This window comes from Ostrinia nubilalis, chromosome 6 (genome assembly GCF_963855985.1).
Source record: "Ostrinia nubilalis chromosome 6, ilOstNubi1.1, whole genome shotgun sequence".
Taxonomy (NCBI): Eukaryota; Metazoa; Arthropoda; class Insecta; order Lepidoptera; family Crambidae; genus Ostrinia; species Ostrinia nubilalis.
In genome coordinates, this window is record NC_087093.1 from 7,701,944 (window position 1) to 7,714,458 (window position 12,515).

General features: G+C 36.4%; 1 protein-coding gene across 5 annotated transcripts in view; it reads right to left on the reverse strand.

The window, feature by feature from the left end:
* LOC135072536 (synaptotagmin 1) overlaps positions 1-12,515 on the reverse strand; it is a 38,396-nt gene that overhangs the window by 3,538 nt on the left and 22,343 nt on the right. For 2 of the 5 annotated variants that reach the window (XM_063966479.1, XM_063966478.1), the window contains exons 2-10: positions 9,745-9,846; positions 9,109-9,234; positions 8,505-8,647; positions 7,981-8,079; positions 7,136-7,330; positions 6,886-7,062; positions 2,496-2,613; positions 1,476-1,609; positions 50-257 (exon numbers count right to left, since the gene is read on the reverse strand). In XM_063966479.1, the coding sequence (XP_063822549.1) occupies positions 63-257; positions 1,476-1,609; positions 2,496-2,613; positions 6,886-7,062; positions 7,136-7,330; positions 7,981-8,079; positions 8,505-8,647; positions 9,109-9,234; positions 9,745-9,844 (1,287 nt within the window). In that variant the 5' untranslated portion in view covers positions 9,845-9,846 and the 3' untranslated portion in view covers positions 50-62. The remainder of the gene's footprint in view (positions 1-49; positions 258-1,475; positions 1,610-2,495; positions 2,614-6,885; positions 7,063-7,135; positions 7,331-7,980; positions 8,080-8,504; positions 8,648-9,108; positions 9,235-9,744; positions 9,847-12,515) is intronic. The other 3 variants (XM_063966483.1, XM_063966481.1, XM_063966482.1) reach the window with 3 other exon arrangements.

Below are 12,515 nucleotides of genomic sequence, written 5' to 3' on the forward strand. Positions count from 1 at the left end.
ACCAATACTAAAGTTGCGGGTCGAAGTAGTAAATAATAGAGATAAGTACCGCGATCAGCCGTTTAATCCTTCTTCTCTCCATCATCGGGGTCCTTGAGGGTGTGCCACTGCGCGATGGGGCGCCGCGGGCTGGCCAGCATGTCGGACCAGTGGCGCAGCTCCGTGCCCGACGCGTTGTACCCCAGCACCACCTTCCCGATCGGCTCGGACGTCCCGATGCGGTCGTAGTCCACAACGGTTACCACTAGATTCACTTTCTGAAGCGCAAACAAGCATGTAGTGCACATTGAAACAAATGATGGTGAAATGTGAAACGTATTGTCCAGAACAATAGGTACAATGTAGACAAAATTTTTGTTATAAATTGTTTGTCGCCATTGTATCTATTAATCCATTCACGTTTTTGTGTGTGATGAAGTATGCAATAATAATATGTAGAATACATAAATAAATACAGATATAAATACACATGAAAGCATTTCGTCACATGCCACATATACAGAAATCATAACATTTGGTAAATAATTCATACTTACAACGCATTTTGGGGGTCAAAGCAAAGGTTGAGAAGGAAATTGTGAATAAGAAAAAGTTGATGCAGAAGAAGTACGAGGAACTGGATTCCTTAAACCATAAGTAATTACAATTTGAAGTCACCAAATTGTAATGCAGTTACGAGGGGAGATTATTGAACACCACTTAACTTGTAAGTTTTATATCGATAAAAGCCAAACTTTTAGAGCCCGCCAAAGATGAAAATCTTTAGCCGAAACACCCAGTTACAGGTAAAGGTTGACATCTCTTTGAAGCAGGAGTCACTAAGAGAGGCTTTAAACAATACAAAATAGGATTCAGGATTTAAAAGGCGGTTCATAGTAGGATCAGAGACAGACCAGAATCTATGTAGAGGGGATATAGCAGATAAGGCAACAAGTATAACATAGGATTCCTACAAACATTCGACTAGCTAAACAGTACAACAACAATGAACACACATAAACAAGAAACACAACATAAAAAACAAACAAATATTACGTATTGTTTATAAACACATAGATATGTTAGAATATCTCAGTTGAAATAATAATTTGAGTTAGTAGTTTGTGTTTGTATTGAATTTTCGTTTATAGAACTGTTTTGAAAACATAAAACTCATGATTGTACTTACACTGTAACAAAATGTCAAATTATTAAAATGTAATACAATAGCGTAACATAAATCATAAAAGAAAATAAACAAACACAAAATCCAGAGTAAATAGGACAGTAGGATCGGTATGGATGCAAGTGGTGTATGTATTAATATTCACAACAATCAATACACAACATCAAATTGCGAACAGAATAGACAATTCCGAAAAAATGATCTTAAAATTTTCGTAAACTTTCGATAACGAATTTAGTTTCGGAGTTTTATTCGGATAATTGTCGAATCTGAACGCTGCGACATCGAATTTTGCAATCTCGGCTCGCACCTGTATTTGTTCGAATGGTACTTCAAAAGTAAATGACTCGTTGTAATAGGGATTCAGTGTGCATTTCTTGATGCTCGTTTTCTTCTTTTTGAGACGTTTGCCGTTTTGCATGAGTGCTATCTTTACGTACGGATCTGTTGAGCCGCGCAGCAATCAGGATATGAAACAGAAAAATTCAGGATTAAACTCATTTTATACTCACTTACTTAATGAGTTGTTTAAAATATGAATGAAAAAGTAATAAAAGTAGAGGATCCTAAGCGAGATATTGCATTTTCTAGATTGGTTCCTTCATCTATCATTAGAAAATGGCGCTAAGTATAACTCAAACATAAATTAAAATTTACTTAATGATCTCAGGAAACAATCTACTCGTGTTACCTACTTACAAAATAATGGATTGAATACCATTTATTAGTTTTAAAGTTGCTTGTATTTTCAACCCATTATTGCCATTTATTAACAAGCGTGGAATGGAATACCATAAATATTTTCTGAGTAGATACAATATTGCGTATATTAATGGTGAAGAGTAAAATTATTTGTGAGAAAATAATAATAGCAAATAAATCTTTACTTAAGTATTTATGTAGGTAATTAAATATTATCGCATGAAACTAGTGTGTACGAATACCTAACGCAAAGTGTAGAGTTCTATTTTACTAGATTAATGTAACAAATTTACTAATAATGTAACTGTGATAAAATGAAATTACATGCATGTTAAATATTTTGAGCAAAACTTCTATCCTAAATTTTAATACACACCCTTTATCGATAAAACAGTAAAATATAACAAATGTTACACTAAAATCCCTGTGAAATTAGATAATAGTGTTATCAGTGTCATAAATAAATAGGATAACCGAGCACAACATCGAGATGTTACACACAGCAGCAATATCAGGCGTATCATATTGACCTTCCGATCGCTCTTATTTTTCATGAAATAAGAATGAGGTTCAGTGCAACTGTTACGCTAGATATGCCGCGAGTGTATATCAAACGTGCGAATGTTACCTGATAGGCCACCGACGTCCATTTTCTTTAGGTTCTTCGCTTCCAAAATGACAACTGTGAGTTTCCCGGCCGTGGGCACGTAACGCAATGAGAAACATATGTCTCCCAGCTTGTTGTCCTGCAAAATGTACGCGTATGTCAATTCTTTTTAGTCAACAAGTCAAGGCTGTAAACTGAAATACTTACTAAAATATTTGTAAGTAGGTAATACTTCGAAATAAGGTACAGTTCGAAAAATTATCTGCCAGCAGTCGACAAGTGAATGTTAGAACAATATTATGCAATTATGTTAATGTTCAGTACCTATTGATAATTCTAACCAGTATGATATCTTTTTGGTTGTGCATTGTTTCTCTGGTAGAAGAGTTTATTGGGATGTGAAAGTATGGAAGATAAAAGAGGAAGAGTTGTGTATGTAAGGATTACTAATAGCGTTCAGAGACCGGGTTAGAAAAGCTTTTTATAAAACATACAAATAATATATGGGCCATAAATAACGCGGCTTAGGGTGGGTCAGGGCACTCAAATCTCGTTACACGAAACAAAAATAAATGAACAAAACAATAGCTTCGTGTAGTCACCTAAAAGCGTAGTTATGGTTGTTGGAGTGGGCGGCGCAGTGTTTCAGTTTGGGTTTTTTTCTTAAGAATCAAATAAGATTGAAGCAAAGACAAAACTGAAGAACTGCCCCGTAGCACGTGCGGAGGACGCATAGCCCATAGACAGTTGAGATAGCCTCAATCGGGATAGAGATTGCATCTAATCATACGCACATTTGACGAACACTTTCATTGCGTTACATATAACGTTTTAGCACATAAATAATTTCATCTAAAACATGAAATTAAACACGATACATATCTGTTAACACATTCTAAACGACGAACAAAAAATACTTGGGTACACCAACGTTCAAACCTAATATGAAGCAATCATTTTCCGCTGTAATATATAATTTATATTTGTAACAGAAATAATGTGGTCATTACGATCTGTTGCCGAAATGAAGCCAATTCTATTTTTGTAACACCCAGCTCAGATCATCAAAGTGCTCACCTTACGGCCTAATCCTCCAGAAGTGACCTAAGTGTGCAATTATTACCTTTATTTGACGAAGCCTACTCTGCAAAGAAGACTAACCATTTTAGGAACAGATCGCAATTATGTCTAGTACACATAATACACATAACATACACGACACGGTCACAGTGTCTCTACTGCTCCCAACAAAGAAATAGCTTCTTTATCAACATTTATTAAACCTTAATTCTCTGACACATAACCGGCACGATAGCGATACGACGAGAGCGCATTCTCTATTTCCATATGATTTGACGGTCGTCGCACGCGTCGTGTATGTGATATTAAACACGTCGACATCTTAGTATTTATTTAGTTATTTGGTTTGAAAACGTGTTGTCTATCTGCGCTCACCTCTTTTCGCACTCATACCGTATGGCAGAGCCAGTACAATGTTTTTTCTTCATTTTAATATTTATTTACTCTACATAGTCAATAGCATTTCTTTCTTGAGCTAGTTCAGGTTAACACTCAGAGTTGGAAGTGCAACACATTACCAGTAACATCGACAATATACACTGACACGTACACATTGCAAACAATCATTAATGGTGTAGAAACATTGAGTCGTTATTTTATTCTGGTTAGGATTATGTAAATTGGATTTATTTATCGCTGTCACGCACCTCTTGTTTATTTTTAGATTATAAATACAGCATATCATTTTAATTTACAAAATTACAGCAGGTATAATAACAAATTATTAGAGCAGGTATAATATATTTTTACTGCATTTTAAACACGAATGCTTGCATATGGAGCTTCTATGAAAACTTAATGTTTCGACCTAGTTTGCTTTGGCGGTGGTCACGAATGAACTCATTATTACAGTTGTTTGTTTTATGTACAATCTGATTTGTTTTATTAATAAATAAGGTGCTGTGCTAAGCTTTTTAGTCTCGACTGAACCTGCTTAAGTAACACTGAAACCATTATTTTGTATTAACTAAAGGTAAAATAGGTGAGTGACAACTTTTATCCTACAGCTAGATCGGCACGTAGGATGCATGTAGTTATAAGTTTATAAAGTTGATTTAAAAGATTATAAAATTCCTACACCATTAGTACTACGTTTTGCCATGCAGCTGTTTGTGGTGCATTATTGTTAATCTCCTCACAGCGGTCAGCAGAAGGCGACCTGTAACACATTATTTGTATTGGGTTACAAAGAAACTATATTAAGATGATCACTTAAGAAATCTAAAATATAGTCTTCTATTGCCTTGGGATTTTACCTTATAGACTGGGCGTAGTAAAAGTATGTACCTTTTGCCCATACCGCTTTTTGCGGTCATATTTTTAACAAATTGTAGAGCCAATATAAGAAAGTTGTTAAAAACAATTAAGGTGTGTTACAATGGCAATCAGGTTTGAATAACAAACGTCATAGCAACTTTTGAGTATGACGTTAAGATAATGCCTTTGAATTTTGAAGCGGAATTACGAAGTTATCTGAGAAAAAATAATGATAAGTTAGGTATTGATACCAATTGAAATAAGAAAATGTAAAAATCTTAGTAAATTCAATATTTTTTCTTGGATAACAACATTTGCGTAGCCCGAGTGGTGAAATTGAAAGTACCAATCTAATAGCGAATAGCCAATTAAAACACACACTTATTAAAATTGATTAGTTCATCACCCTGAGTTGACAAATTATTCCAACCTAATCACATACACATTACAGAATTTTGAAAAAAATGTGTGACAATAGGTACATATTACATTAATACAAGTCAGGGAGATCACATAAAGCTACGACGATATATAACATATACACTAGTAACATATACATGCAACATTCCCCAGCCGCAATATAAAATTAAAACAAGTGTTGGATGGATAAAAATAAACTTATAAACAAAATGTGGTTATGATAGGTGATAGGTAAAGGTGAACCATTTTGCCGTGGATATTGAAATCCGAATGATGCCTAATTTCCTATGTATAACCTAGCAATTTGACGATATTTTTCTATGGAAAACACCTTTATTCACTAATCAATAGATTTCGTATAGACGTGTTCGGAAGTGGTGAATTTATATTTAAATAATTATATCTTGATGTGTCTCAAAATAATACTTACGTGAATGATCATTTCGTTTTTGAAGCGGCATGCAAGATTGTTCAGGACACAATCAAACACAGCCAAGCAGAGCAGAGAAAATATGGAGAAAAAGAGAAAAACCAAGTAAATACATTTTTGCTGTCGAAATTAATTTTATCAGAAAAATAAATGACGACTCAATCCACATTGAGGGGCCTTGACTCCAACGCGCATCGCATCTGGCCACGACGCAACCGTGATAAGGCCGCAACCCAAAGTCATAGTGAAAGAAAGGATAGCTTCAAGATTATGTCATTAATGTTTATGGTCAAGGTTCCTCTGATCAAAAAAGTGCAGTAAAATTTCAAAAAATGTAAGTAAGTATACCATCCTTTCAAGGAGCTTGATATGAAAGAAAAACAGCAGCTTGAAAATGCTAAATCCAATCATGGACTGAATAGCTAAGTAGTTGGAACTTAAAAACTAAATAATAGGCGGATAATATGATGAAAGGATGTTATAATGTAAAGTAATGCTGTGTTGCCAAAACCCATATTTTTAATATTAACATGTAGTCTTTAACTGTGATTAAAAATGTGTGTTTTGGCAGTTCAGCCTAAGCTAAGAAAAAAAGATAAATAGTCTTCTTGATACTTTTTTGTAACAACTTCTGTTGTAACAACCTTAGTCTTAGTTTGTGCATTCATAGGATCGATGTCGGTTCCTATTGAGTAAGTCGTGTATAATAGACAAGGCTGTTGATGTGACCTGGGTGCAACTGTTAACGTGTCGTTAACTTAACCAATCGTATTTTTGTGCAACATGACGTCATTCAGTGTACTTGATTGCATTGAGTATTAAATGAGTAACATGAAACAAATATTAGCTGTTTGGCCCAAAAACTGTTCAAATATTGAGAAATATACTTACTTTTAAGTATCAGTTGTTATTCTATGCCTCTTTATGGCTAATAAAGTCATATTTAAATACATTATTTTACTCACTAATTTGTACCTTGAAACTAGAGATAAATTAAACCTATTAAATATAATACCACGAGTACTTAACTCTTACCACGACTTCAAAAATCGAGATGCTGAAATTGTAATTTAAAACGCAAACAATCAGTCTACGTTTGGGATTAAAAGTTAATATCATAGCGAACAATATTGTCAGCATGACGTCGTATAGTAGACTGTATGCGAAATCTAAGTATAGGTGGTCTTTGGGGTATGTATCTGTGGTATGGTGTTGTGTCCGCACCTGCCCGCCCTCGCCCTCCACGCTCTGCAGCTCGCGCCACTCCTCGATGGTCTGCGCCAAGTCAACCTGGCACAGAGGCACTTTCACCTCACCAATCTGGTCATGTTTCGAGAACCGATCGAAGTCGAAGATCGCAAAGACGAGCGTTTTGTTCATTGCGTCGGCGTACGGCACATTCTGCATAAGGATTTAGACACATTAGCGTTTTCTCCAAAGAAGCACTGTTTGCAACCTATTGTAGTTCGCTTACCTTGAACACGAAGGTTTCGTTGAAGACTGGACTTAAAGTTTTTCGATGGACCTTCGTCTCAAACTTCTTCTTCTTATCGGGGAGCAAGTAAACCTTCACGTAAGGGTCTGAAGTACCGCCCATGTCTAGAGCCGGCAGTTCTTCGGCCTGGATGACGGTAACTGACAGACTGTTGCTGTTAAAGTCATATTCCAGCTGCAAATTAAAATCTTTGATGAAGTTCAGTCAGTGTCGACAGGTTCAATAACCATGATAATTGAATGGCACTTAAAATAAAGCAGGAGGGATAATAATAATTGATAAGCATGGAGTTGGATATCGGAATGTGATAGATGTTATTTGGATAGGTAATAATAGCTGATTATTTATAGGTGACAGTTCGCCGAATAACTTTTTGTTAATCTTATATGAACTTATTATGTGCGTTGTGGTAAATGGAAGCAGAGTTAATTAACGTGAACAATACCTATACGAGTATTGGTACATGCCGGTCTCCTTCAATAGACCAATAACAATAGAGTTACTATTTTCCTTAACTTTTATTTTTGAATTGTTATTTCATTCGTATGTTCTGGATTAAATATTTTAATATGACATGTTTAGCATAGGTATGTGTTCATGATATATGTAATAAATGATAATATATGGAGAAGTGTTACTGCTGAGATACAATATGACTTTGAATGGTATGCATAATTAAATATGTTTTTCTACTAAATGCGTATGTCATTGTGATAATAATATACTTAGATAATACAATAAAGTAGAGTGTTTGCTGCGTTCGTACCAAGCTGCCCAATATGGTGGATAGGGGTTCTTCTGAGGTAATTGGGGAGCAGACCCACCTTGTACTGGAGCTTGCCTAGTTTCTGTTCTTCCTTCTTGGAGTCTCCGTCGTCGGGCTCTTCGGCGTTCTCCGTCAGCTCCTCCATGTCCGGCTGAACCTAAATGCACGTCCCGCGGCAAATTTCACATGAATATCATATCTCTTAAGAATAAGCGGCTTGAAGGATCTTCGAACCATTGCCGTGCATGCAACAACAAACATTATTGATCCACCTTTAAATATAAATTAAAAGTTTTCTAGCAATTTTGTCTGTTACGGAACACAACTTTACTAATAAATCAACAGTTGAAACGGTTTATTAAAATTCACGAAGAGCGTAACAGTCGTTAGAAGGTACGGCAACTGTAAAAGTAGAAGCTAAATTAATTTATTTAGCTGTCATACCTTTATTACTATAGTTTAATTAACACCAGTAGTGTCATTTATTAGTACTATGTAAAGCTAGTTTCAGTGCTAAAGTCTGTAGGTAGATTTTAAATAGGTGCTCCGCGCCAAGCCGAGGAAATGGAGACAAAACATTACCTTTTCCTTGTAGGCTGATCCTAAGAGCTGGACGGACTTCAGGTCGACGCCTTTCATGCCCTTCTTGCCGTCCTTGGAGCGTCGCTTGCGGAAGCATCGCCTGATGCAGCAGAAGCATATCCCCAGCACCACTATCGCCACGCCTAAATAACATTGAATGCATTTTAGCAGCTACAACTATACACAGGGTAGGGTGCTACTAGGGTCAGGTTGATAGGTAAAAGTGGAAAGATTTGAGACTAATAAGTAGGTACTCTTTGTAGCGCTACAGCCGCAATTAGATTGGCGACTAAGGAATTAGGCTAACCAAGCGGACGTCTGGTTAGCTACCACCATCTTACTTAAGTCTGTCGCTATGACATAAATGTTTCGGTACACTAATTGTTGTGTTTCTGAGTTGGAAGTAAGATAGGCGATTCCTCCGAGGTTGAAGATTCTGAACAGCATTGTTGTTTTCCGGCAGTCGGAAGTAAGATAACCAATTCCTCCGTAGTTGAGGATTCCGGGTGAACCTTCCACCTTCGTCCTAAATATCACTTTTCGTCAGTAGAGATGTCAGATGCTGATCAAGAGCTACCTAGCTGTGGACTTAAAAAAAACTTACCGACTAAGATGGCGACCAGCTGCCACGTCTCCATGTTCATCTTCTGCGCCAGCTCCGTCGCCAGCTCGCCGATCGACTCCTGCGTCGGCGGCGGCGCCGTTGAGCCGGCCGGGGTCGTCATCTCCGCTATTCAAAAATAATGAATATTCAATATTAGAATGTAAAGGCCGACAATAGCGATACACTTACTATTAATTAAGATCGATCACAATGTTGCCTAAATTATCTCATTTTATATCTAGAGCCAGATTTGTTCATGACGCAAATGAAACTGTTCTAAGAACTAAATTATAACCTAGCTCCGCTTTAAACTTATAGCTAGGCAAGTGAGCTGGTTTAAGATATTTAGTTAGCTAAAAGATTGGAAGTTCTATTTCAATGAATCAGAAGACTATTTGGAAACTTCATATCTAAATAACTTCAAATGCGGGCTTAGAATTAAAGCTTTGTGAAAGTAAAGGCTAAGGTATTACTTACTATTCAAGTAGATAGTTATGGTACCTACATCTTTACATTGAACGTTCATTTTCCCTAGACCCTTGGCTCTCGTTATACATGTCTTTGATTTTGTATTCGTGAAACCACTATGATTACTAATTATATTTGCATTGAAAACAAGAGGTAGGATAGTGTTACCTTCGCGAGTGTTTTCGGAGCTGGCGGGCGGGGTGGACTCCTGCGCCTCTTCCGCCGCTTCGCGGCGCCATCGCAGCAGCGCTCCTAGTAGCGGCGACATTCCTGCAAACATTCTTCTTTATAATATTCTGTAGATCACTTCGGAAAGTGACACTGGCAGCCCAATTTACACGGATTTAATGAAATTACTGTTAGCTTCTTTTTCGTATTAATGTAATAAAAAAGTAGGTATTTAAGTAACACTCCTTCATTCGTGCTACCCTAATCCCATTCCCCGTGGCTCTAGACAAGTCTTCCCTCGGGCAGGCACTCGTTGCAGCACAAGAGCCATTCAAGTATCTCACATGATCTTACGTCCCCCCCTCAGTCACACGCCGTGAGTAGATGATAAAGGGGGTTTCCAAACTTATTAGCTAAGACGGTGTCATAACAATGTTTTGAATTTTTATGAAAATGGGTTCTGTTTACCAAACGTGTTTGGTGTGTACGTGTCGAAAGTCTAGATATGCCTACTTATTATCCGTGTAGGGTTACCAGTCCCAAATTGGATGCGTACCTACCACGCATTAAATGAGGGATGAAAAGTAATGATAATACGTCCCAGACACTCAGATCACAACGAGGTGACTATAATAGGGCAAATGGGTACAATACATACATACAGTTTAGTAACTAGTAGAGTTGCCAGTGGCGTCGATCATAAGCCGGGAAGTTTTAACGGTCATAGTTAAGTATGCCAAAAAATTCTCGTTACTTTGTAAGAAAACCAGTGCGTGCCCTACTTGGCATATAATTTACAATCGCTGCATCGTTCATGCCATTTTGGGGACCAACCAGACTTCATTTTCTACATTATTAACATAGCTGTGAATCTCATCATGGACGTCTAAACTGTACTATTATTTATTATTTTTAATGTGAAACCAAACTTTTCAAATTATATCTATTTATGAATAGTAAGCTGTGAATGTAGTACAAAAGCTTCCACTGCTACGACGCGAACTCGTAGTCGTCGTAGAAAACCTCTTAGTAGACTTTGAAGTTTGATGATGAATTTCGTAAAGCTTGTTCGAAAATCAAGTGATTTAAAAAAATATTAAAGTTGTTTAAAAAGACACTTAACTTAATCATTCACAAACCTATGTACTATACAGGGTGTTAGGTAAATGGGTATATGAGCCGACACTAACCCATGTTAACACGGTCATATAAATGGTATGGTGAAGTCAGTAATTCGATATTATCATTTTAATTTGTTTAATTTTCATACAAAATATTTTTTTATAAAATCCGATTTGTATGAAAATTAAAATAATTAAAATGAAGATATCAATTTTCTGACTTCACCATACCATTTATATGACCATGTTAACATGGGCTAGTGTCGGCTCATATACCCATTTACCTAACACCCTGTATAGTTTGATTCAATAACTTCATGGACAGAAAATATTTTAAAGATTTTGGCAACCTTATAGAGAACAATTCAGGATACAGGAGCATTCGTTATAAAATTAATTAACCCGGTATTATCAAAATAATAAAGTATGCAAATGAAATAATATACTTAGCAAATGATAAAACGTAGATAAGATAAATTATATGAAAAGATATAGAGATAAGTTTGAAAGTCCGTCACAGGGCCGGATCAAATTTGGGGGTTTTGCTATTTTATCTTTTCATTTCAATATAGTTAATAGATTTCCTGAGCAACACATGATCGCTGCCTGGCTTTATAATTGTGCTTTGTATGACCAAGATAAATATTCCCTATCAAACATGTGAGTCTTTAAAGGCGCCCTCTGTCGTGAGTTTCTTGACAAGTCTGTGAAACACGACCTGAAAATTTTCAGATAACGTCTACTTCAGATCCTTTTTCTTTTGAGGCCAGTGAACCATAAAATTCGCGAGAATGTTAACTTAAGCTTATTATTAAAACGATGGCCTTTTAAAATATTCTATAATTTTGAATTTTCTTTCTAACTTTCATTAGATGTAAACCGAAAAAACATGCTCTCATGTCTCAGATTTCTTTCTGAAAAAAAGCTGTTTTTTTATTTCTATATTAATATTCAGTGATTCAAATCTATCAAGGAAGATATTATGATCCAATTAGGAGAGCCTGAATGCGAAAAATGTTTGAGGATGGGCTGACAATCATAAAGGAAGTCATTGAGTTGATCAGAAGCAGGAAGCCGGAGCTTCAGGGAAGATTTAATAAAAATACCTTGACTTTCTTAACGTTAACTGACTGAATATAACAATTGACGAAGCTTTTGTATGAACCGTATTATAGGTACAGACGACAACACATTAAGCTACTCGTAAATACAGTGGCAGTCTGATGCTGTCAACTGTACCTAACCTATTATTTTTATGGATATTGTCAATGGAGTCACGTCCACAATTATGAATTTGCTATATCGCATGTCAGTAAGTTTTTGAGCGTTATTATAATAGGGCTAACGCGTAGGCTTATAGAGCCTTTCGCCTAAGTGAGGCACAAATAAACCCAATAAAACTCGGACGTGACAAAGTCTGGAAGACGTTGTTTGTTTTGTTTCAGCCAAATGACGTCCACTGCTGGACAAAGGCCTCCCCCAAGGTTTTCCACAATGAACGGTCCTGCGCTGCCCGCATCCGCATCCGGAAGACGTTGACTGCGCGATTATTATAACTTTTACTCTCTTTTCTTTCTTCTTTATAATCTGAAATGTGTGGATGTACTTAATACACCTACAGCTTTATGAGACGGAGCCTTATTTTTATGA